The 25,004-nt window shown below is 32.1% G+C and overlaps 2 protein-coding genes and 1 pseudogene across 3 annotated transcripts; all 3 read right to left on the bottom strand.

The window, feature by feature from the left end:
- Positions 1 to 502: 502 nt before the first annotated feature.
- LOC128160690 (deoxyuridine 5'-triphosphate nucleotidohydrolase-like) lies at positions 503 to 5,753 on the bottom strand. 2 transcript variants are annotated; one of them, XM_052824052.1, is made up of 6 exons: positions 5,491 to 5,753; positions 4,520 to 4,605; positions 3,764 to 3,808; positions 1,726 to 1,800; positions 1,225 to 1,295; positions 503 to 1,024 (listed from the first exon to the last, which is right to left on the bottom strand). In XM_052824052.1, exons 1-6 carry the CDS (start codon positions 5,610 to 5,612, stop codon positions 968 to 970), a joined length of 456 nt encoding a protein of 151 aa, XP_052680012.1. In that variant the 5' UTR covers positions 5,613 to 5,753; the 3' UTR covers positions 503 to 967. The 2 variants fall into 2 exon arrangements, with proteins under 2 accessions (XP_052680012.1, XP_052680011.1); XM_052824051.1 differs by having other exon boundaries at positions 4,520 to 4,611.
- A 771-nt stretch (positions 5,754 to 6,524) lies between these two features.
- On the bottom strand, positions 6,525 to 14,768 carry LOC128160718 (uncharacterized; annotated as a pseudogene).
- Positions 14,769 to 18,841: 4,073 nt separating this feature from the next.
- On the bottom strand, positions 18,842 to 24,730 carry LOC128160719 (deoxyuridine 5'-triphosphate nucleotidohydrolase-like). Its single transcript, XM_052824067.1, has 6 exons — positions 24,709 to 24,730; positions 23,720 to 23,885; positions 22,763 to 22,854; positions 22,430 to 22,474; positions 20,597 to 20,671; positions 18,842 to 20,141 (listed from the first exon to the last, which is right to left on the bottom strand). The coding sequence occupies exons 1-6, from the start codon at positions 24,728 to 24,730 to the stop codon at positions 20,050 to 20,052; spliced, it is 492 nt and encodes a 163-aa protein (XP_052680027.1). The 3' UTR covers positions 18,842 to 20,049.
- Between the last annotated feature and the right edge of the window lie 274 nt (positions 24,731 to 25,004).

Genomic DNA, 25,004 nt, shown 5'->3' on the forward strand with positions numbered 1-25,004 from the left:
TATTCATGAGAAAATGCAAATCATATACAAAACTGTGCCGCATAAAGTGGCATTTTTTCACCCATCTAAGGTGCATTCGAATACGTAATATGAAGAGTTTATAACCACTTTTGTTATTGATTTATCTCACCTCTCCCATGAGATATATAGATTCCTACAGGAAAAGAATGTCTTATAATAATAAAAGAACTTCATATTAGAAATTAAATTCCCATAGGATTTAAAAATCCATTATAGAATCCAATAGAAAAACTGCCCATCTCAATCAAATTCATGAAGTAAAAGCTTTTTTGTTACCAAAAATATGATTTCTGTACGGTTTTAGAAAATCGTGTAGCTTTTTCATAATTTCCTGTAGGAAAATTATTTTTCGTATGGAAATTATTATTTTCCTTTAGGTTATTAATTTGTGAAGGTTAATATCTCACCTGTCGGATGAGACACACTTAAAACAAAAAAATTAGGCAACATTTTAGTCAACAGTTTAACAAAAGTATGGATATTTTTATTTTTTATTTTTTTTTTTTTACAAATCTGCATCTTAGGCTGGTGCAAAAATACCACTTGAAACTGGCATGATTATCCGGTACAGTGTTATACATGTACCAAGAGCAAATGAATTAATATGTACATTCTTAATAGTTGCTACAACTTATTCATCAAGAATAAAAACTTCTTTAAACACATTAATACTACTGAAAACTAATTTTGAAAATCAAATACACTGTAATTTGAGTATTTTTTCTTAAATCTCTGCACACTTAAATCTCTACACAGTCCTGTTACAAGGCATGTATGAATTACATACATTCTTAATAATTTCTTAAACGTTTTTATCAAGAGTAGAAATGCATTAAAACGCATTAGTACGAGAGAGCAAAAATATTGTAAAGATAATAAAAGGGGTATTTTTTCTTCATATCTACACAGTCCAGTTCTGAATGTATCCGCTGTTGTCTACATTGCATCAATTTGTGCCCGTTGACCCGAACCCACTGTCTCCCCGACGAGTTTCATCCAAAGTCTGTCAAGATATACATATGAAATTAGTAGATGTATACTCTCTTAAGGTTATTATATTTAATTCCGTCTTCTTTCTGATAAAGAAAAGAAAAACGTCTTTCAAACTAACCTTGGAATTTTTAAATGAAATCTAACTAAAAAGTGTTTTCAAGAAATCAAAATTTGAATTCTGCAAAAAAAATAGTATCTCTTGTAACGTACTTCAAGTTCTTGTAATTTTGGGAAGTGGATTTTCTCACAAATCAGTTGGGCAATTCTGTCACCTTTCTTCACTAAAATATAGAACAGATTTTGATGTTTTAGATGCTAACATTACAATAAACATCTGCATAATTAACAAAGTTTTAAGTTTTTATCATCATTTCATTAAAGCAACATGACGTCACGTCTTTTACTATGTTATACACGTATGCAAATGTTATAGGCGTATTCGATTTGCAGTTCGTCGTCTTTTGTCATGCCAAAACTTAATATGTTTCTATATTCATTAATTAGCGCACGAATCATTTCTTATACCATGGTTTATCATTTAGCATATGATGTCTAGCCCGAAGTATGACAGAGCACCGCCTTTCAAAGAGTTGTAGTCATTTTCGTTTTAGGAGAAAATAGTGAGTGTTTATCATGGTTACAGTTATACATGACTAATTATGTTTACAATGACACGAAACAATGGAAGAAAAGTGAAAATAGATAGCTCACCTTTGAAATCATCTGCACCAAAGTTGAACATGACCACGCCTACGTTTCCTCTGTAGTCTGGGTCTATGACGCCAGCTTGTCGTGTAATGTAAAGAAAGAAAGATGTATTACATTTAGGTCTACATATTCTCTTTGAAATATTTTTCTACGTAGAGCTTGTTGCCTTTATACCGATAAATTTGTTTAAATGACCTTTTTTCAATATGACTTAAAATACTATCTTGCAAATATTACAGAATTATCTAGAAGATAAACTGAGGTTGCATAGCCATTGAGAAGCTGTTTAAATTCAAATGATATAAAAATGGTTGACAAGATGGTTGACTGTTTGTTATTTTTTATTTAATGTAGTTTCCTATTAAATATGTTAAAATCACTTGCGTCACCTTTATTAAGCAACATAAATGATTATTTACTAAACAATATGTAACTAGTAACAAGATATTAGAATACTAAAGTTAAAAAAAATGTTAAGTTTGAGTGTTTGTCAAACCAGTTGCCCAGAGTACATTCAATATATAGTTGTAAAATAGATCTGTTGTTTTGCATTGTAAAAAAACTTTTCAAATTACTCAAAAAATGATAAGATTCATAATGTTTTCATATTGACCATGGTATTTGGATTAGCAATTATTTCCTGAGATACAACATGTACATTTGTATGCTGAAAGCATAATTTATCTGCAGACAACATCCGACAGTGACGCAATCTGGGATAAAAAGATGAATAATACACTAAATTAATAAAAAATAGTTTTAATGGGATTGCTCTCAAAAATTCATGCTGGTGAAAAACCATTATGATAGGTTATAAACAGTTACTTAAATATTAATTCCTGCCATACCTTAAACTTTATTGCATAATAATCTACTAGTTATTACACTTCTCAGTGTACTTCTGTGTGATATTTTTGTATACAATGTGTTCTCTAAGATATTGTCATTTATTGAAGAAAATATCAATTTGTATATTTTCCTCCACAACACATCACATCTTCTCGGAATTGTATTCTGTATTACTCTGGCATTATGTTTTACAGTGATTTATAGAATACCAGTAGAGTTTTAATAGCTTGTTGGATTGCTCAGTAAAATATTTAATTAGGTCAGCAAGTTATAACATCGGGTCTCTATCTAAGTGCTGTGGTTACTCAAGTGTAGACTTTTATTTTGCATTCAACCCATTCATACTACACAAAGAAAACCTCTAAAACACTAACTCTTATTGTTTGTTATTCTTTTCATAGAATCTTAAAAAGAATGTTCACCTGGATAGTACTGGATTCGATAGAGCCTCAGTTCTGCTTTGAGTCATCTTAATTTTTTTTTAAATATGTAATTCAGAAGGATATTTCTCAAGAAACAAACAAAAAAGTAAAGTATACATTTAAAAAGGAGGTATTCTTTCCTGCAAAAAGTTTGACATTTTGGTTCCCTTTTTCCTCGTGCAACATACAGCACTTACAGTAGTTTTGTGCTGTGACTGCTTGATTAGTTCAAACTTTTATAGCAGTAACATAGGATAACATAGAGACCCCCCCCCCCCCCCCCGAAGCCCAAAATGTGCAAATGTTTACTAAACAAACTCACTTTATTGCTGTAATACCTGAGTAATCACATGACCTTGATTTAAACCTAATGTGATACCTTGCTGTTCAAATTGTATACCTTATAGAGCAATCTCACAAGCTATTGAAAACTTGACCGGTATTCTGTAATTCGCTGTATTTAATTTTCATGCCTTGTAATCTTCAATAAATTTCGTACTTTTTAATTCCTCATGAAATAGTCGAGAATTTCTTAAAAATTGTTAGATCTTGGGCATGCCAAACAAACATGTCATTGATGATATTGATGTTAAGTTATTTCGTTAGATAATTTATACTAAGTAATTTACAGAGTTGTACTATATTTTGATTTCATTGAACAACTTAGTCGTATGTTAATATGTTTTTAGGAACTTGTTTCCAATCTTATCTGTAGAAGAAGAATCAACTTACAATTCAATAAAACTGATTTAAAAAACAAAGCAACTTACCTCCAATGTCAATGAAATGATTAACTGCAAGACCAGACCTTGGTGCTGTAAAATAGGTTTTAGATTTGCAGACAACATATACATAGTAGCATTTCGTCTTTAAATTAAGATAATCACTGTATAAAGTGCATGTACATATGACACATGTTGTTAATTCATTAGATCCTTTGTTGATTTAATTGGAAACGATAGGTCACTAACATCTCCGAAGCATGGCAGATAGTTTGCATTCCTAACAGCAAGATACGCGCGTAAAAGAGTATAGTAACCAATTTCACTTAATATATACTATTAGGTGGACCTGTTCAAAACAATATATTGGGATATATCTGGAAGCATACTTAATATTATAGTTTTTGCTTATTATTGCTTTTTTAAAGATAAAATTAAAGACGATCTTGAATACAATTTGCCCTTAAAACCTTTACTTCATGGCTGCAATCTTAAATAAGAGTGCTTAATCGTATATAATATGCCAAGAATCAGACGTCTTGAACCATTTACATGTGACTACATCCATTCTGTGTAAGATATTCACTTAGGAAAAATGATTCACAATAGAAGGTTTATACTGACACCGAGTATGACACATCAATTTCCCTATGTAAGTGCAAGTCGATCTTTGCAAAAACATTTAAATCTTAGTCTCTTCCATCATTTAAACTTTGTAAACATAATATTTGACAATTTAATCTATTAATCACCCCTACCTATTTTTTTTAATGAATTGTTCATTATAATCAAAAAAGAACATACCTATTCTCCCATAACAACCACTTGGTACTGCTATTTGAATGTCTGTGTTGACAACGTTTTTTCCTCTTGCAGGAATTGTGTAATCACCTGCACTGTAAAATGAAAGTTTTTAATTCTGCTCAATTAATGCCCAAGAATGTCCTAGCTGGCTTATATTAAAAGTTTAAAACATTATATTTTTCAAATTTTGCTACATGTATAACTGTTTTAACGATTGTTAAACTTCATATTCTAAGGAAATTGTAAATTAAACCTAAAACACTACTAAATCTAAAGCAAATATTATTTTAATCAAAACCTTTCTAATGAAACACGTCATCATAATAATTAGTTTAATAAAACATAACATTTCCTGCACAGTTTCAAATGTCACAAACTGCATGCAGAAACCATGATGATTTACTTGTTATACTCTGTATGACTCAACAAATACACGGAAATATTGATTGTAAAATAATGTAGGTACGGAAAACAACAATTATATATTGTATGTTTCATTAACAAATACGGAAGAAAAGATTTTTATTTCATATATAGTATATTTTTTATGGAGCCCTATGATTAACAACGACAGTAAAATATATCTATCAAAGAATAATTTTAGCATTCCCTGGATAAATCTTGATAAGAAGTAGTTAGCTGAGATTGAATGGGCTTGACATTTTGCAAGAATTTAAGTTTTTGATAACATTGATTCATTGAGTAAACTATAGATCTTAATTATTATTTCTCAAACATGGAGGAAATTAATAAGTTGTTTTTAAAAGTTTTACTTAATGATAATAGTAATTAAAAAAAAATTATCTAGCAAATGATAAATGATTTATTAATCTAAGATGATTTACATTCATTGATGACAGACACATATTGAGTATTAATATTTGGCAAATATGTCCATCTGATTTAAGATATGAGTAAATAATAAATATATACTTCATACTAAGAGTCGTTTCCAAAAAGTATAGAATTACCTATATAAGTCAAATCCTGCAGACCTCTCTGTTCCCCGAGTAGGAGTGAATGCATTTTCTGTAAGTCTAGCAAAATTCAGTATAGGCGGTTGATTTGGTCCAGCTGCCATAGTATAGCTCATTAATTAGGATATTCCTTGATATTATGTTTGTCTTCCGCCCACTAATAAAATGCGCAATGACATTTAATGTAATTTATATCGGATTTAATCGGAACCCCTTGGATAATCTCAAATGAAACCAATCAAAACAGTTTCATTTAAATAAAGGGCATCCGAAACTTGCATGTGGAAAGCAAATGAATGGAAAAGCTGGGAATTTTGAATCTTAAAACAGTGTTTTGAATTCGTACCCCTTATCTGCTCTTCCATGCTTACTTGTTCGACAAGAGACTGATCGGTCACATGAATAGCCTTAATATCACGCCTGATACTTTAAATGAATAAGTCGCTTTAACATTATCACGACATCAAATACAAAACATTGGGAAAATTTCAAATATAACGCAATTTGTTTCATCATGAAGATGTATTACTTCGTGGCTCTTAAATATATTATCTATCTTCCACTTAACCAACTGCAGCACTTGCATCTGAACTACTTGGCTACTATCAAAGAACATCAGGTAAAAACTATCAGATGCTGTGAATATTGAGGGTTAATGTCAAGACGGCAGAAAATATTGAAAATATCTGAAACCCGTTTTCCTCTGTAAGTTGTAGCTTTAAAATATTGTATCTAAAATAATGTAATTTTTTTAATTCTTCGCACTGGTGAAATGAATGAGTATTATATAGATCACCATTATGTTATGTACATTCAGAAAAAGTCATTTAACATTAGAAGACATGTACAAATTATTTGAAGATATATTGATACAAATGCAATGAATTAAACATAGGTATAATTGTGGATATGTTTTAATTGTAATAACCATAAAAACATTTACATTTATCTTACATTTAAATTTAATTTTTTTCATACCTACACGTATCTTCAAATGAAGTAGAGATATGTAATTCTCAATAGAACATACTTTAAATTGAATTGAAGAAAGATAAAATTCCATTTAAGATAGTTGTAATTTATTTGTACCTTGGTTTAATTATTTAAAGATAGGTACAATTATTTACACCTATCATTAATTCCAATATCCCTATCTTTAATTTAATTGTTCTATCTTCAATTCATTCGAAGATAGAACAATTGAATTAAAGATTGGTGTAACTATTTAAAGATAGATACAAATATTTGAATATATGTTAACTTAACGTTCCATATCTTTATATTTAGTAAATGCTTGTTAAAAACAAACACGGAAAATTGAATAATCATTCTTGAAACATATGCAGATCTTTAGCAATGCTTCCTTTTCAGTCATCTTGGCAAGCATGGAAAATCTATCATACATATGGCAGGTATCCTAACCAGCCAAGTATAAGATACTGTTACCGTAAACAGCTCACTACCAACAGCTTACTGTCATTTGTATGTCGGATCTGTGTTCAAAGAAGACCATATAGATGTATTGATAAAAAATAATTAGTATATTTAAAAAAACTGTTTTGGCCGTCATGCTGCTAACAAACACTCAGTAAACATGAATATATCCTAACCTCCCCCACCCTCTCGCCGCCACATACACACAAAACCTATTTACACATATATACTCATTCATGTTATGGTTCTGAGTTATATCGTGTGACAGAGAGAGGTGTTAGTGCATTTGATAGCGTTGACCGATTTGGACGCGGTAGCCCGGGTTCGAGTCTGGTCCATCGCTATCGCGGTAACATTGTAACCTAGTGCACTCTCTCCCCCGGGGGTTAAAATGGGTACTTTGCAATTGAGACGAGCTGGTTGTGAAAATGTATGTAAAGCATTAGCACCGTAATTTGGCAGCTCTGCATGTATACTCCCCAGAGAGTTGAGAATGTTGTGGATTGTACGGGTGTCGCGAGGGTGTTTTATGTAGAAGTCGTGCACGACAATTTACTTTTCGAGGAAGACTATTAACCACTCCCTTTACCTTTTTACCTTTAAAGACACTAAGTAAGGACTACAGTAATTGAGTTATGTTATTGCAGATTTTATTACTAATAAAAGCCAATACATGAAGCATTATTCAAAAAGTTGAAAACACCAACACAGCTATAAGCTACCATTTACCGCGGTAATGATAATTTAATATCAACTCTACTCACTTGAGACGTCATAAGTCGTAAAAGAAACAGCATTCAGGTAATGTAATAAGTTGATAACAATGTGTACAGCATAACATTTATTTGCATGATCATTCATCTATCTATCAACGTTGTAGAACTTCATTAGTGGGTCCTTGTTAGTGTTTGTTTACTTTATGGTTTATTTTGATTTTTCATATCCATTACCGCTTCTCAAACAATTGAATATTCAAAACATTTGACTTAATAGGTAGAACCTTTAAAAAATTATAATCGAAACACCATTTTTCATTAAAGGTTTTTACAATCAACAGTTACACGGAACCGCATTTTGAAACTGATATTTGCATGATGCACTTTCCAAAACTAGTAAATGCATATCAGAAATTACGTACATCTGACTTCAACATAAAAAATATATCTTGACATACATTGCCTGTTGTTTATCAACATAACCTGAATTGAGATTTAATGCAAAATGTCATTACTTTTATAACGTTTGTTGAACATGCATAGAACCAAAAAACACCGCTAATAGTCAGCCGTAAGTTTTTGATGGTAAAACAGTTGGCAGTAAGTAGTAGGAATTTGACATTTGACTGTCGTTAATGGAGTTAACAAAGGCTTTGTTTTAACCATTTATCCCAGATACCTAATGAATCACATGAAAACCAAGTTTTCTGAGAATAGTTTATTTGGCGCTTCTGGCCGCGGTGAAATTATGGAGCCTACTGCAGGGCCGCCCCCAGCAAAAGCAAGCAAGCAAAAAGCAAAAAGCAAAGCAACAGGCATTAAGCAAACATGATGTAATCAATAGGCAACTATGACGTAATTATGACGCCATCAACAAGCAAATATGACGTTATCAATTATCAATAAGCAAATATGACGTAATCATGCACTGGGGAAACGCAAGTGCATTAACGTTCTAATAAATATTTTAACCTTACTTAAGCCATATACATGATATAAGCAACCTTGAATGACAAGTAAATAAACAAAAATTTTCACATGTGCATATCCATCATTATGGATTTGAATTAGGATCAACTGTCCAATATGACGTCATGAACGTAGAATATGTGTCGACTCTTCCATTTGTGTTGAGGTGCTGTCGAAATACGCCACTTGCAAGGGCCATAAATGCCTGTTGTCTGATGCAAATCTATTACGGGCATTTATGGAACTGCAACCGCCACAATGGGAGGACCAAAGACCATTAGTGACGGCGGCAGTACCTCAACACAGATGGTCACCAGCGGCCAGAGCTTGCTCATTTTTTTCCCTCAACCTTGAGTAACGATGTAACAACCTTTTCAATGTTTTCTAGGAATGAATCATTTTCCTTTTTAGACAAATGAACACCGTCATCGTGAAATAATGTTGGGTCCTTACTGTCAAACTGAGTATGTTTAATAACCCCCCCCCCCCCCCCCCAAGACGTAACTAACAATATTGCTTCCCTATTGACTCTTTTTCTTGAGTCCTCCATGGCCCTAATGTCCTCTGAATACCTCCAATTAAATCTAGGGAGCAGGTTTGACCATACCAATTTAGAACGAGGGAAAAGCTTGGCTATTTGTTCCAGTGTGTCTTGGAGCTTTTCCAGCAGCGACTTTAACTCAATGAGACCTAGAATATTTGCTCTGCAGTGTATAATTAATATATCCGGGTCATTCTCAATTCCTCGCAGCACTCGAAGCTTGGGAAGTAACTGACTAAGGACCATGCCTCCATAGCCTTGCCACCAGATTTCGTTATTAGCTATTCCAAGGTTTAATCCCCCCTTTCGTTCCCTGGAGTCTATGCTCGCTCTCTTGACTATGGAGGATCCTATGACCCACACTTTATTGACACCTATGTGCACAAAACTTGGTAGATGTTAAGCTTAGCTACTATTTACTACAAATAAGGAATGTATTATATAAGACTAGCCCAATAATGCTTATCATTAACGAATATATGTTAAGCTTAGCTACTACTTACTTAAAATGATGAATGTATTATGGTATATAAGACTAGCCCAATAATTCTTATCATTAACGAATATATGTGCGATAGGCATTAGATTGCCATCTACCTGCCAATTGGATGACATGTTGTGTTTCGCCCTGAAATGCTAATGTAGTAGCTGCTCCTATCCGAAAGGAGTGTGACTTAAAATTCTTACTATCAATGGATAACTTTGCCAAGACCTTAGCTAGGACCGCACTAAACTGATACCGTGTTAGTGGTTTCCCCGAAAAACGACAAAATAATGGCCTCGTAATGCTTGGGCGCACTTGCAAAAACTCCTGCATTGCTTTTACTGGGCACGTTATTCCATGTGATGCATTAACTGACAATGTCACTCCCCTATCCAACTGATCGGTTTCAGAACGTTTAATGCTTACCATAAGTTTGTTAGTTAACAGTGAAACATCTTGGCATTGGATTATGGTTTCATGTGAATTACCCTTAGAAAGAGCAATTTCACCTATCCTAAGTAATGCATGGAACGCAAGGGAAAAGGCAGCCTTATACAATGAGGTTTCATAATTGCTAAAGCAAACAAATTGAAGGTTTGGGATACTGGTTTGTAAAATGTCCAGTGTGATTGGTAACCGTGTGTTTGCTGTATTGGTGGATCTTCTCATACCTTGGAGTAGCTTTTGGGTGACAAAGTTTTTTGTGGGATCATATAATGTATGACTTTTGCATTTGAAGCTTATCGCTGCAATGTATGATTTGCCGTCGAGTGTTTGTAGTGTTTTATTGATAGATGTGCAATAAACATGTTTAAGTGTGTGTCTGGTGGCAGCCAAGCCAGTGACAACCCTTGGCCAATACGAAACTGTTCAAACGCTTGGATCCCTAACCTGTATGCATCGCTAGTGTTCGCTGACATAGATGCACTGAATAAACGCTCTATTTCGCTTGAGAGAGCAAGGTCTGGAATTGCTCCGGAATGGGCTGAGGTTGTGCGTCTGCTGCAGGTGCCAGGCTCCTGAAAGTGTCCCACTTTTTGCGGGAAATAGAGTCAGCTATTTGATTAAGTTTGCCTGGGATGTGGTTGGCTTTAAACTGAATATTGCACTTTAACGCAACCAACATTAAGGGCCTAACTAATGACATGACACGCTCTGACCTAGATGACTGTTTGTTTAAAATATGAACCAAAGCTATATTGTCTATGAAAAGTTTTTTATTATGCAGGAGGCTTCCCCAGACCATCAATGACAACACAATTAGAACTAACTCTAGAATAGTAATATCACGCGTATGTTGCAACCACTATTGAAATAAAACCATTATTGAAATAAATTATTTCAATACTGGTTGGGAATGTATTTCATTAGAAAAATCACCTTGCAACCACTATTGAAATAAAACCACTATTGAAATAGATTATTTCAATCGTGGTTGGGGACGTATTTCATTAGAAAAATCACTTTGCAACCACTATTGAAATACAACCACGTAATGATTTTAATAGAGGTTGGGGATGTATTTCATGATAAACACTACTTTACAGACACCATTAAAGTTCAACTACTATTAAATTTATTATTTTTAATGGTAAATGGGAATGAATTACTAATAAATCTAACTATGTTATCACTATTATGTAACACATTTGAAAAGAAAGAAGTTTTATATCATATTTGCAAACTATTTAATATCAAATACACAATTATGTTACAATTTTCACTGCTGTGTAGAAGTAAATAACCAATTATCGCAGATAAACATGCATATACATTTCTTTTTATCTAAAAAACAGTTCAAATACACAATTAAGGTTTTAAAGACTTGCATATTTTACGGTAATAGTAACGAAGACTATGTATAAATGTAATTATTTTAGGATTTTCACTGTTGTGCAGAAATAACCCATCTTCACAGATTAACATATAGGATTGTTTTCATATTTTTTCTTTACCTTTCTCTTTCTATAGATATAACATGTTTTATGGAAATTGTAAATTATTTCTAATAGAAGACAACGTTGTAAATTGCCAGAACTTCTATTTTAAACCACTGTATTTAAAAAAATAATTTATAGCTTATATATCATTATAGATTTATGTAATAATGAATATCACTATTAAAATGAATAATTTCAATAATGGTTGGGGATGTACTTCATCAAGACCAATATTGAATGAAATAAATTATTTCAATAGTGGTTGGATATGCATTATAACCACTATTGAAATGAATTATTTCAATTGTGGTTAAGGATGCGGTTCATTACAACCTTTATTGAAATAAAATATTTCAATAGTGGCAGGATGTTATTTTAATGCCTATTATTCCGACTGTGTATAACACTTTCGGTTCCAGATGACAGGTGGTATGGGAAACATGACCATATAGAGGTAAATCAAAGAACATCATAATCAAAAAGGAATTCATCATCTCATAACACATACTTCTTTTCTTAAGAAACTCCCCTAGCAGAATGGAAAGTGTAACAAACAGACATAATAATAGACATAAAACTGAAATGCATCATCAACCACTATTGAAATACTTTATTTCAATAGTGGTTGAAATGAAAAGTATTCCCAACCACTATTGAAATAAATTATTTCAATAGTGGTTGAAATGAATCGCACCCTTAACCACTATTGAAATAATATATTTCAATAGTGGTCGTAGTGAAGTACACCCCAACCTCTACTGAAAAAAAAATTATATTAATAATGATATTTATAATAATATTTATCAATAAATAATTATTCAATATACAGGGAGTTTGAATAGAAGCTCTTGCAATTTACAAGATGTTCACAATAATATTATAGGACATGATATGTTTGTAGAATAATATTATAGGACATGATATGTTTGTAGAAAGAGAAATCTAAAGAAAAAAATGTAAATTTTCAAAGAAATATTAATAAAGAAATTCATTCTAAGCTACGATTGAAGACATACTTTTAATTGTAGTTGTACTGCAACAGTGTCTGTAAATTGATTTTGAAAATGGAATACATCCCTGAACACTATTTAAATATTTTATTTTAATAGTGGATGTATTTCAATAGTGGTTGCAAAGTGATTCTTCAAATGAAATACATTCCCAACCAGTATTGAAATGATTTATTTCAATAGTGGTTTTATTTCAATAGTGGTTGCAAAGTGATTTTTCTAATGAAATGCATTCCCAACCAGTATTGAAATAATTTATTTCAATAGTGGTTTTATTTCAAAAGTGGTTGCAACAAATGGAACGCCCAAATCACTTATCAAAATAGAATTTACCTTCAAACTGTAAACCTCATTATTCAAAATCCCCTGGGAATATCTTAAGTAACCGAAATGCGCTTTTTATATCAGATTTTGCAATCCGTCCGTCTCCCCAATTGACTTATTGTTCGAATGACTGTGTCAAATGATGTGTATTTTACTGATGTGTGAATAGGGTCAATGTTGTGATTAATGCTTGCAGACGGTGGGTATGAAAGGTGCATTACCAGTCACCAACCGCCATCGGCTTTTGGAACAATACATATGGGGGACACATGAAAGTTTAACATAGGAGGAGACTGAAAGGGGCTTGCCATTCGCCCTTTTGTAATTTCCTTATCTATTTTTTCTTGTAAAACATTTGGATGCTGCTCTGCAGACACCAAATTGCTACTAAAAATTGGAGACCAGGGACCCTCATATTGCAACTTAAACCCATTAACTAGACCCTCCCTTAAAATATGTGCTGCCCCTCTATCTGGGTAGTTAATTAAATGTTCCAGTATTTGTTGTCTTTAGTGGGGAAACGCCCAGGGCCCATTTGTCTTGACTGTGGTGTAACATGTCTTGACTGTGGTGTAACATGTCTTGGCTGAGGTGTAAATTGTCTTGACTGTGGTAAGACTTGCCTTGGTTGATAGGTGGACTGAAACTGAGACGGTCTAAATGTAAATCATTGTCCCCGAAATGACTGACCATTTGGGTGTGTAGGAGTTTGAGAGTCCATGCAGCGAATTAATGGATGTTTATTGTTGCATCTGATGCACTGGTGCAGATAGGCACAGTGGATTCTGTTACAAGAATCTCTGTAGTTAAAGTCAAAGCACTTGTTTGGCGAAATTGATGGACGATTTGTATTAGACTGGATCACGGGCGTCATTTACACCAGCCACAATTCACTATCTATTACCCCCCAGTTGTTTGATGGGTTAATTGCCATCTGAAGCCTGTATTGCTCATCATATGTGACCCAGCCCTGCGATTTTCAGCCCCCAACCTAACGTCATGCATGTATTTGAATAGTTGGTGAGTTTTGCTAGGGTGGGCTGTAAGGTATATGCATGCATAAATAATAAAGGCATCTGTCAATTTCTCAATGGTTGTCAATCTATTGTTGTGTTTGGGCTGGGCTATGATTTGGCCTTAGGAGTCCATTGACAATGTGGATAGTTGTAGTAGCCTATTAGCATCACGCACAAGCAGGGTGGCTAAATTAATGTATTCCCCATTGACAATTTTTTGTTTGGTTGCATTATCTACATGGTAACCTAAATCTACTTGGGTTGAATTGTTAATGACAGGTTGACTAAAGTTATTGCCAAACATTAAAGACTGAGACAGAGCACCGATGTTAGTACCTTGTGCCATTTCTGCCGACTCTTGCTGGGATGAGCCAATAGCATTTGTTGGTCCTGCCACTGTGACGGATGGCACCACCATCATGGGTGCTGTGGAGGGCTGAGGGGAATGGGAAACCACCATCTGATTTTCCACTGGAGGTTGCGCTACATGCTCTGCTGCTGTACTGCTGTGTGCACACCCTGTCCTCTCGGGCCTCTGCCGTCTCTGGCCCCCACGCTGGCTCCTCGTCGCTGACAAATCCGTTTTTTTTTGTTTTGGGCATTTTGCTCGGAATAATAAGAAATAATTGAAATTAGCAAAAATAGTAAATACTTAACGGATAAAATGGACGATTTTTTAGTACATCTGCATTCCATTCTGACTATAATACCCTCACGTGGTTTTCAGCCGAACATAAATAAAAAACATAAATAAAAACCAAGTAAATAAATTCAATCGATCAAAAATCTTCATAAATTTAGACCATCCATCTATATTACTTCTGGCAGCGTACCACATTACCAAATATGAGTTAAATGCTTTGTTATAACAGCCATAAAAAAGCAAGATTATGTTTAAAATTATTTTAGCAAATTTACTACGTCTTACCTAATCCACGATTGTTTTAGAAAGGGGATTATTCTAGAAGGGAAGTAACTAATATAAAAACACCCGTTAAAACCCAACCCGATCGTACTCAAAATTTCCGGCTAATAATTACTGAGATAAATGCGCATATCTGAGACAAGCTCCAATATGCTATATTATTTCAGAGCTTTTTCCCATACCTATTTCATACAAGTGTCTTTCAATTCTCTATTTGACATGAAGGGCTGGTAGAAATGAGACCTAGACTAAGCTTCATTAATATACATTTTGAAAAGAAAACCTCGAAAGATGATGTAACAATATTTGCAAAATAAACATAATTCAATAAATCCATTAAACAATTTTAAAATAAAATATTTTTCAAAAAGTACAGAGAATATTCCAGGCACATTTTGAAATAAGGCATATGCATATACATTGATTAAATTAAACAACTTGTCAAAAAGAATAGCGTACATATATTATCCCAGTGTGAGAATGGGAATAAAGAGTTTTAATATAGAAAATAAAGCCTACACTTTTTATAATAAACATGGAGTCGTTTACAATACTAGATATTCTAACAAATCACTCAAAGGTAATTAATTAATCGCCTTTGAACTCAGAGTTTCAAACAAACTGATCAAATCAGTTTTTGCATGTAAATACATCCCACGATTTTATAAAAACAAATGACAATTAAGACTCAAAAATTGTAGATCTTTTTGATAGAAAGAGTACGGTGATTTAAGGTTATTTTGACAATTTTAGGAGGGGGTTCAGAGTGCTTGAATCCGATAACGATTGTAATAATTACTCTACGCAAGTAATTGACTGTAATCTGAAATAAAAAAGAATTTAGATTATTTTTCATTATTATCAAATTGATTGCATTTAAAATTTTCTAGTATTGTTATTTTTTTTATAACTACTGTAATATGACTACTTCTGAGAAAATGCTTTTGTTATGTCGCATTGACATATCGGATACAAAAATTCTTCTAAAATACATAATATATATACACGACCTTTGATATGAAATGAAAACATGTTTTGATACTGTTAGATTGACCGACAACGAAGTCCAAACGTTAATTGTATTAATCGAAAATGCACTCTACTTCATTAACTCCATTAATGTCAATTATAAACTTTCTTATCCCCAGTAGAATACATTTCGAAGGATTGTAAGAATTTCAAAGATATAAAAAAGATTGAAATATAAGGATTATGATTAAACTATTATTAAATTGTTTATTAAAATGTCCTACTTTATTAAAGTTATTTTGCAATTTGAATATATTATATGGACATAAGTGAGAAAAATAACCTTCGTTTCTATTTAAGCACGTATTTAGTTGCTATGGCAACAGAGACGTCATGTAACATTGCATAATTTGATAATTTAATATTTTACCTTTCAGAATATATATATATATATATATATATATATATATATATATATATATATATATATATATATATATATATATATATATTATATTATGTAAAAGTTGCTAGAAAATATAAAAATGTTGACCTGAAAATTAGTTGTCAGTTTTTAATAAAAATTCTTAATTCTCTGGTAGTTAAAGGGGTAAGTAAAAATGATTTTCAATAGGACTTTTACATCATTAAATCATCTTTTAAATATACTGGTCTTTTCATTCCTATTTTACAGATGTAGCTACATATAACCATTCTATATTGATTTTTTTTCGCACTAGAGTTATGAAAGCCCTCACATGTTTGAAATTTTCTTTATTCGATCAATTCAAGTGTTTTTATTACTTTCATTAGATGGTTGTGAATCCAAATATCTATAAAAAATATTAACAGTTTTGTTATTTAGACATATAAATAGTTACATAGTTAGCAATCCTTTCTATATAACACTATTGTGCATAGAGTAATTATAATGCCCCATTTCTACAAATATCATACTACTCAGTGTTGTGCATTGTGAATCAAGAGCTTTAAAAAAAACTGTAATAAAAACGTTTTTCTATAATTTGCATACACTTAATTATATAACTTACAAACAACCATTATTTCCAGTAGTAAAGTGTAGTCCTCTATGTTATCGATCATGAATATATCTCAATAGAGGTGACCTTTGCACTTACTAGATTAAAGAATCTTAAAATAAACCATTCTTTAATAAAACAAGAATTTTTTTTACTGCTATTAAATGAAAGCATATAATATGTATTCAAATTAATTAAGTGTTAACTAGAGGTACTGTGAGCAGGCTCACAAATGATACTCCCTTCCACCGTAAGAAAATTCAATAACTGAATTGCCGTTATTTCTTTTTTGGAAAGTAACGGATGCGCCATTTTCAAGTTAGTGATCTTGAACTTTCAAAAATGACCATAGCTCCAATCAAGACTTATTTACAAGTCTCAAACAATTTTTGTGTCAAATTTTAGTTTCAATTATTTTCAATTATAAAATATGCCACACAGACGGGAGTTATGCATTTTCAAAAGTCAAGTTCATAAGACACCCTCTACTCATAAGCGATAATTATGTGAAGAAGTAATATTTCTCCACAAGAAAAGTATGGACCTTACAAAATTATGAAAATTTTCTTTCAAATGACCTTGAACTGCTCAAATGACCTTGGTTCAAAATCATGACACACCCTCGGGTTATATACAATCTTTGTGTGAAGTAAGAACTTTCAATATTTTTCAGTAAGACAGATATTGGCGGGATACGAGTTTTGTTTTTTTTCCTTTCAAAGTTCTTGAACTTGCCCAAATGACCTTTGTCAAAATCACGACATATTCTAAAATCATAAGCAATCTTTGTGTGAAATAAGAACTTCCAATGTTTCTTCATACGGAAGATATAGACCGGAAACAAATTTTACCTTTCAGTGACCTTGAAATTGCCCAAATGACTTTTGGTCAAATCATGACTCCATAAGAAAGGTATAGACCGGAGACAAATAATGAAATTGATCTTTTCAGTAACGTTGAACCTGTTCAAATGACCTTCAGTTATGACACACCCTGGGGTCATAAGCAATCTTTATCTGAAATTGGAAATTTCAATGATTCTCCATAAGACATATTTATAATAATCTGGACACAAATTATGCACTTTTCCTTCCAGTAACCTTGAACTTGCTCAAATGACCTTTGGTCAAAATCTTGACACACCTCTATAAGCATTCTTTGTAGGAAGTAAAAACTTCCAATGTTTTTACGTTAAAAAATAGACCAGACACGATTGCATTGACAGACGGACAGACAGACCGACGGACGAACGGATGAACAAGGCGATACTTATATACCTACAAACTTTGTTTGCGGAAGTAGGGATAAAAATGAATTATCATATAAAATTAATAAAATATTTATAAACTCTATTTATAACGAGGCTCGCAAGCACTTTGAACATCATTCAGTATCATAATGACAATATCACTTGGATCATTCTTTCAAAAACCTTCAAAACCACTGAACAACATTCAAAATATTTGAAAACAGAACGATTAACACGTGCAAAAGATAAAATTCCTTTTACAGAGGCTTAGTAATGTTAAGTTTTAAATAATGCAAAATACATGTATTCCTCTTGGGTGAGAGGTTTACCAAAAAAAGGCCATTCGTTTTGTATGGATGAGAACACTATATTTCTTATTTTTTCATTGGTACTTTATTCAAAAAGACCAAAATTAAGTTTTTATAGAGGAATGTGTTTCAGAGTTAGTAAAACTTGGTTGTATGGTTAAAACTAGTTTTTGTTTACAAATAGAATGAATTTATAAAAATATGTAAACAGTTGCTATACAATCAATCACTACTCAACAAGAATTAGTAATTTGAATATATTTTAGTTTTTTTCCCAATACATGTATATTCGCGCTCCTGAATACAAATGATATTGATGTAATGGTGGTATAAATCTCTACATAGTTCTTTATGTAGATGCATCTTCTATATAGTCGAAATTTTACGTATTACGATTTCATTGATCATCTTTTAACCGCAATTATTTGGTATCTAAGGTAAATTTTATCCGTTATAAGTTTATTCATGAGAAAATGCAAATCAAATACAAAACTGTGCCGCATAAAGTGGCATTTTTTCACCAATCTGTGATGCATTCGAATACGTAATATGAAAGAGTTTATAACCACTTTTGTTATTGATTTATCTCACCTCTCCCATGAGATAAATAGATTCCTACAGGAAAAGAAATGTTTAATTATAATAAAAGAACTTCATAGTAGAAATTAAATTCCCATAAGATTTAAACACCCAATGTAGAATCCAATAGAAAAACTGCCCATCTCAATTAAATTCATGAAGTAAAGGCTTTTTTCTTATAGAAAATATGATTTCTGTGCAGTTTTAGAAAATCGTGTAGCTTTTTCAAAATTTCCTGTAGGAAAGTTATTTTTCGTATGGACACTATTATTTTCCTCTGGGTTATTAATTTGTGAAGGTTAATACCTCACCTTTCATATGAGCCACACTTAAAACAAAAAATGGTAATTTACTTTTTAGGCAACAGTCTAATAATAGTATGGATAATTATTTTTACAAAACGGCATCTTAGGCTGGTGCAAAAATACCACTTGAAACTGACATGATTATCTGGTACAGTGTTATACATGTACCAAGAGCAAATGAATTATGTACATTCATAATAGTTGCTACAACTTATTCATCAAGAATAGAAACTTCTTTAAACTCATTAATACCACTGAAAACCAATTTTGAAAATCAAATATACTGTAATTTGAGTATTTTTTCTTTAATCTCTGCACACTTAAATCTCTACACAGTCCTGTTACAAGGCATGAATGAATTACATACATTTTAATTAATTGCCCCCACATTTTTATCAAGAGTAAAAACGCATTAAAACGCATTAGAACGAGAGAACAAAATATTGTAAAGATAATAAAAGAGGTATGTTTTCTTAATATCTACACAGTCCAGTTCTGAATGTATCCGCTGTTGTCTACATTGCATCAATTTGTGCCCGTTGACCCGAACCCACTGTCTCCTCGACGAGTAGATATACATATGAATTAATAGATGTATAATCTCTTAAGATAATAATTTTTTATTCCGTCTTTTTTCTAATAAAGAAAATAAAAACGTCTTTTAAACTAACATTGGAATTTTTAAATAAAATTTAACTAAAAAGTGTTTTAAAGATATCAAAATTTGAATTCTGCAAAAAAAAATTAGTATCTCTTGTAACGTACCTCAACTTCTTGTAATTTTGGGAAGTGGATTTTCTCACAAATCAGTTGGGCAAGTCTGTCACCTTTCTTCACTAAAATATAGAACAGATTTTGATGTTTTAAATGCAAAACATTGAAATAAAAATCTGCATAATTAACAAAATTATAAGTTTTTATCATTCCTAACTAGGATGATAGTATACAATAAAGCAACATGACGTGACGTCTTTTACTTATGTTATACACGTATGCAAATGTTATAGGCGTATTCGATTTGCAGTTTGTCATCCAGTGAGCGTCAAATGCCAAAACTTAATTTGTTTCCATATTCATTAATTACTGCACGAATCACTTCTAATACCATGGTTTATCATTTAGCATATGATGTCTAGCCCGAAGTATGACAGAGCACCGCCTTTCAAAGAGTTGTAGTCATTTTCGTTTTAGGAGAAAATAGTGAGTGTTTATCATGGTTACAACAATACATGAATAATTATTTTTACAATGACACGAAACAATGGAAGAAAGGTGAAAATAGATAGCTCACCTTTGAAATCATCTGCACCAAAGTTGAACATGACCACGCCTACGTTTCCTCTGTAGTCTGGGTCTATGACGCCAGCTTGTCGTGTAATGTAAAAAGAAAGAAAGATTTATTACATTTAGGTCTACCTATTCTTTTTGTTTCTACTTAGAGCTTGTTGCCTTTATACCAATAAATTTGTTTAAATGACCTTTTTTCAATATGACTTAAAATACTATCTTGCAAATATTACAGACTTATCTAGAAGTTAAACTGTGGTTGCATAGCCAAGCTGTTTAAATTCAAATGACATAAAAATGGTTGACAAGATGGTTGACTGTTTGTTATTTTGTATTTAATGTAGTTTCTTATTAAATATGTTAAAATCACTTGCGTCACCTTTATTAAGCAACAGAAATGAGTATTTAATAAACGATATGTAACTAGTAACAAGATATTAAAAAACTAAAAAAAAAAATGAGAAGTTTGACTGTTTGTCAAACCAGTTGCCCAGAGTACATTCAATATATAGTTGTAAAATAGATCTGTTGTTTTGCATTGTAAAATACTTTTCAAATTACTTGAAATGGGATTGCTCTCAAAAATTCATGCAGGTGAAAACCAATTATGATTGGTTATAAACAGTTACTTAAATATTATTTCCTGCCATGCCTTAAACTTTATTGCATAATAATCTACTAGTTATTACACTTCTCAGTATACTTCTGTGTGATATTTTTGTATACAATGACAAGATATTTCATTTATCGAAGAAAATATCAAGTTGTGTTTTTTCCTCCACAACACATCACATCTTCTTTGAATTGTATTCTGTATTACTCTGGCATTATGTTTTACAGTGATTTATAGAATACCAGTAGAGTTTTAATAGCTTGTTGGATTGCTCAGTAGAATATTTAATTAGGTGAGCAAGGTATAACATCGGGTGTGTATCTAAGTGCTGTGGTTACTCAAGTGTAGAGTTTTATTTTGCATTCAACCCATTCATGTTACACAAAGAAAACCTCTAAAACACTAACTCTTATTGTTTGTTATTCTTTTCATAGAATTTTAAAAAGAATGTTCACCTGGATAGTACTGAATTCGATATAGCCTCAGTTCCGCTTGGAGTAATCTTAATTTTTTTAAAATATGTAATTCAAAAATATATTTTTCAAGAAACAAACAAAAGTATACATTTAAAAAGGAGGTATTCTTTCCTGCAAAAAGTTTGACATTTTGGTTCCCTTTTTCCTCGTGCAACATACAGCACTTACAGTAGTTTTGTGCTGTGACTGCTTGATTAGTTCAAACTTTTATAGCAGTTACATGGGATAACATAGAGACCCCCCCCCCCTTCCCCCAAGCCCAAAATGTGCAAATGTTTACTAAACAAACTCACTTTATTGCTGTAATACCTGAGTAATCACATGACCTTGATTTAAACCTAATGTGATACCTTTCTGTTCAAATTGTATACCTTATAGAGGAATCTAACAAGCTATTGAAAACTTTACCGGTATCTGTAATTCGCTGTATTTAAATTTTATGCCTTGTAATCTTCAATAAATTTCGTACTTTTTAATTCTTCATGAAAACGTCGAGAATTTCTTAAAAATTGTTAGATCGTGGGCATGCAAACAAAAATGATATTGATGATATTGATGTTAAGTTATTTCGTTAAATAATTTATATTAAGTAATTTACAGAGTTGTACTATATTTTGATTTCATTGAACAACTTACTCGTATGTTAATATGTATTAAGGAACCTGTTTCCGATTTCATCTATATTGCGTATTAAAGACGAATCAACTTACAATTCAATATAACTGATTTATAAAACACACCAACTAACCTCCAATGTCAATGAAATGATTAACTGCAAGACCAGATCTTGGTGCTGTAAAAAGGGTTTTAAATTTGCAGACAACATATACATAGTAGCTTCTCTTCTTTTAATTAAGATTATTACTGTATAAAGTGCGTGTACATATGACACATGTTTTTAATTCATTAGATCCTTTGTTGATTTAATTGGAAACGATAGGTCACTAACATCTCCAAAGCATGGCAGATAGTTTGCATTCCTAACAGCAAGATCCGCGCGTAATATTTGACAATTTAATCTATTAATCACCCCTCCCTATTTTTTTAATGAATTGTTCATTATAATCAATAAAGAATATACCTATTCTCCCATAACAACCACTTGGTACTGCTATTTGAATGTCTGTGTCGACAACGTGTTTTCCTCTTGCAGGAATTGTGTAATCACCTGCACTGTAAAATGAATTTTTTAATTCTGCTCAATTAATACCCAAGAATGTCCTAGCTGGCTTATAATAAAAGTTTCAAACATAATATTTTGCAAATTTTGCTATTTGTATAACCGTTTTAACAATTGTTAAACTTCATATACTAAGGAAATTGTAAATTAAACCCAAAACACTTCTAAGTCTAAAGCAAATATTATTTTATCCAAAATCTATTTAGTGAAACACGTAATCATAATATATTAGTTTAATAAAACATAACATTTCCTGCACAGTCTCAAATGTCACAAACTACATACAAAAACCATGATGATTTACGTCTTATATTCTGTATGACTTAATAAATACACGGAAAATAATGTAGGTACGGAAAACTACAAATATCTATCGTATGTTTCATTAACAAATACGGAAGAAAAGATTTTTATTTCATATATTATCTATTTTTTATGGAACCCTATGATTAACAACGACAGTAAAATATATCTACCAAAGAATAATTTTCTGCCTTCCCTGGATAAATCTTGATACGAAGTAGTTAGCTGAGATTATTGGGCTTGAGATTGTGCAACAATTTAGGTTTTTTAATAACATTGATTCATTTAGTAAACTATAGATCTTAATAAGTATTTCTTAAACATGGAGGAAATTAAAAAGTTGTACTGAAAGTTTTACTTAATGATAATATTAATTGAAAAAAAAAATCTAGTAAATCATAAGTGATTTATTAATCTAAGATGATTTACATTCAGTGATAACAGACACATAATGAGTATTAATATTTGGCAAATATTTCCATCTGATTTGAGATATCAATAAATAATAAACATATACTTCAAGCTAAGAGTCGTTTCCAAAAAGTATAGAATTACCTTTTTAAGTCAAATCCTGCAGAAATCTCTGTTCCCCGAGTAGGAGTAAATGCATTCTCTGTAAGTTTAGTAAACTTCAGTGTAGGCGGTTGATTTGGTCCATCTGCTATAATATTGATAATATGTAGTGATAGTATTCCCCATTTCAAGAACGTGAGTTTTTTCCCTTGCAAAATCGGAACTCTTCTTTGTTAGCGTAACTTCCGCTGACTACAACGTATTTTGTTATTGACGCCTCCACAGAAAAAACGCTATTTAATGACTGGACGATAACCAAACTAAGAGAATTTTAAAGAGAGTATAATCAAATTATATCAGGTAGCAAAAAGGAACTTGTTGAGAGAGCACGCGGTGTTATTATTCTTAAACTAACGGCTGTTCAAGGGCAAAACAAGATTATTCAATTTGAGAAAAACTCAAAATCGTCAACTTTTCCAGAACCTATACCCGATATCCACACTCTGTCTAACTGGTCTACAGATTTTAATAACATTCCCGATTTTTCAGGGAAATATATTTATAATTATCTTGTAATCAAAATGAAACTAAAAACATGTCCATTCGGTGTAATATAACCCTCTCATCAATGAATGTTTTCAGTGTGCCATACGTTGTAAAGTTACAGGCATGTAGCATCAGGGGGGGCCAGGGGGGGCCTGCCCCCCCCCCCCCCCACTTTTTCTCGCAGCAACAAATTTTTTAAAATTTACATATAAAAAATGGAATTATCATGGAGTTGGCCCCCCCCCCCCACTTTTTTGGGAGTATGTAATATATTGATATGAAAATAAGGAAATTAGGAGTAAAATTGAAGTTATATAGTACGCCAGCCCCCCCCCCCCCCCCCCCCCCCCCCCACGGAATAGGATTTTGAAGATTTTGGAAAACTTAAAATTTCCCTTTTTTTTTTTTTTTTTTGCTTGTCAAGATTTTATGGATGAGTCTGGCCCCCCCACTTTCAAAAACGATGCTACGTGCCTGAGTTATACCATCATTTCCATCAGCTGACATTAGCAAGCGTCCTGACTATGATGTGTCGACATTTTTGTCAAAGGTTACAGGGAATGTGTTTGCTGCACATTGCACCTGTACAGCAGGGTAGGTTAATTGTAATTGTGTACACTATCGTACCAAAAGTATGTACACTTTTCTTTTTTCCCAATAAATTACATTGAAACAAGACATATGTAAAAGGGTTTTTATTGTTATTTTTTGTCAGATTTTGTAGAAATTTTTATTGATTGAATTAGATTCAATTTGCACTTTTTGACAAACGTTGAAATAG

The sequence above is a fragment of the Crassostrea angulata genome, chromosome 8 (genome assembly GCF_025612915.1).
Source record: "Crassostrea angulata isolate pt1a10 chromosome 8, ASM2561291v2, whole genome shotgun sequence".
Taxonomy (NCBI): Eukaryota; Metazoa; Mollusca; class Bivalvia; order Ostreida; family Ostreidae; genus Magallana; species Magallana angulata.

Coding starts and splice junctions, on each gene's coding strand:
- LOC128160719 (XM_052824067.1), bottom strand. CDS start 24,730: ATGTCAGCTGATGGAAATGATG. Junction 22,855..23,719: donor GCAGGATTTGACTTAAAAAG/GTAATTCTATAC, acceptor TTCATTTTACAG/TGCAGGTGATTACACAATTC. Junction 20,672..22,429: donor TCATTTCATTGACATTGGAG/GTTAGTTGGTGT, acceptor TTACACGACAAG/CTGGCGTCATAGACCCAGAC.
- LOC128160690 (XM_052824051.1), bottom strand. CDS start 5,612: ATGAGCTATACTATGGCAGCTGGACCAAATCAACCGCCTATACTGAAT. Junction 4,612..5,490: donor GCAGGATTTGACTTATATAG/GTAATTCTATAC, acceptor TTCATTTTACAG/TGCAGGTGATTACACAATTC. Junction 1,025..1,224: donor CAAAATTACAAGAACTTGAA/GTACGTTACAAG, acceptor ATATCTTGACAG/ACTTTGGATGAAACTCGTCG.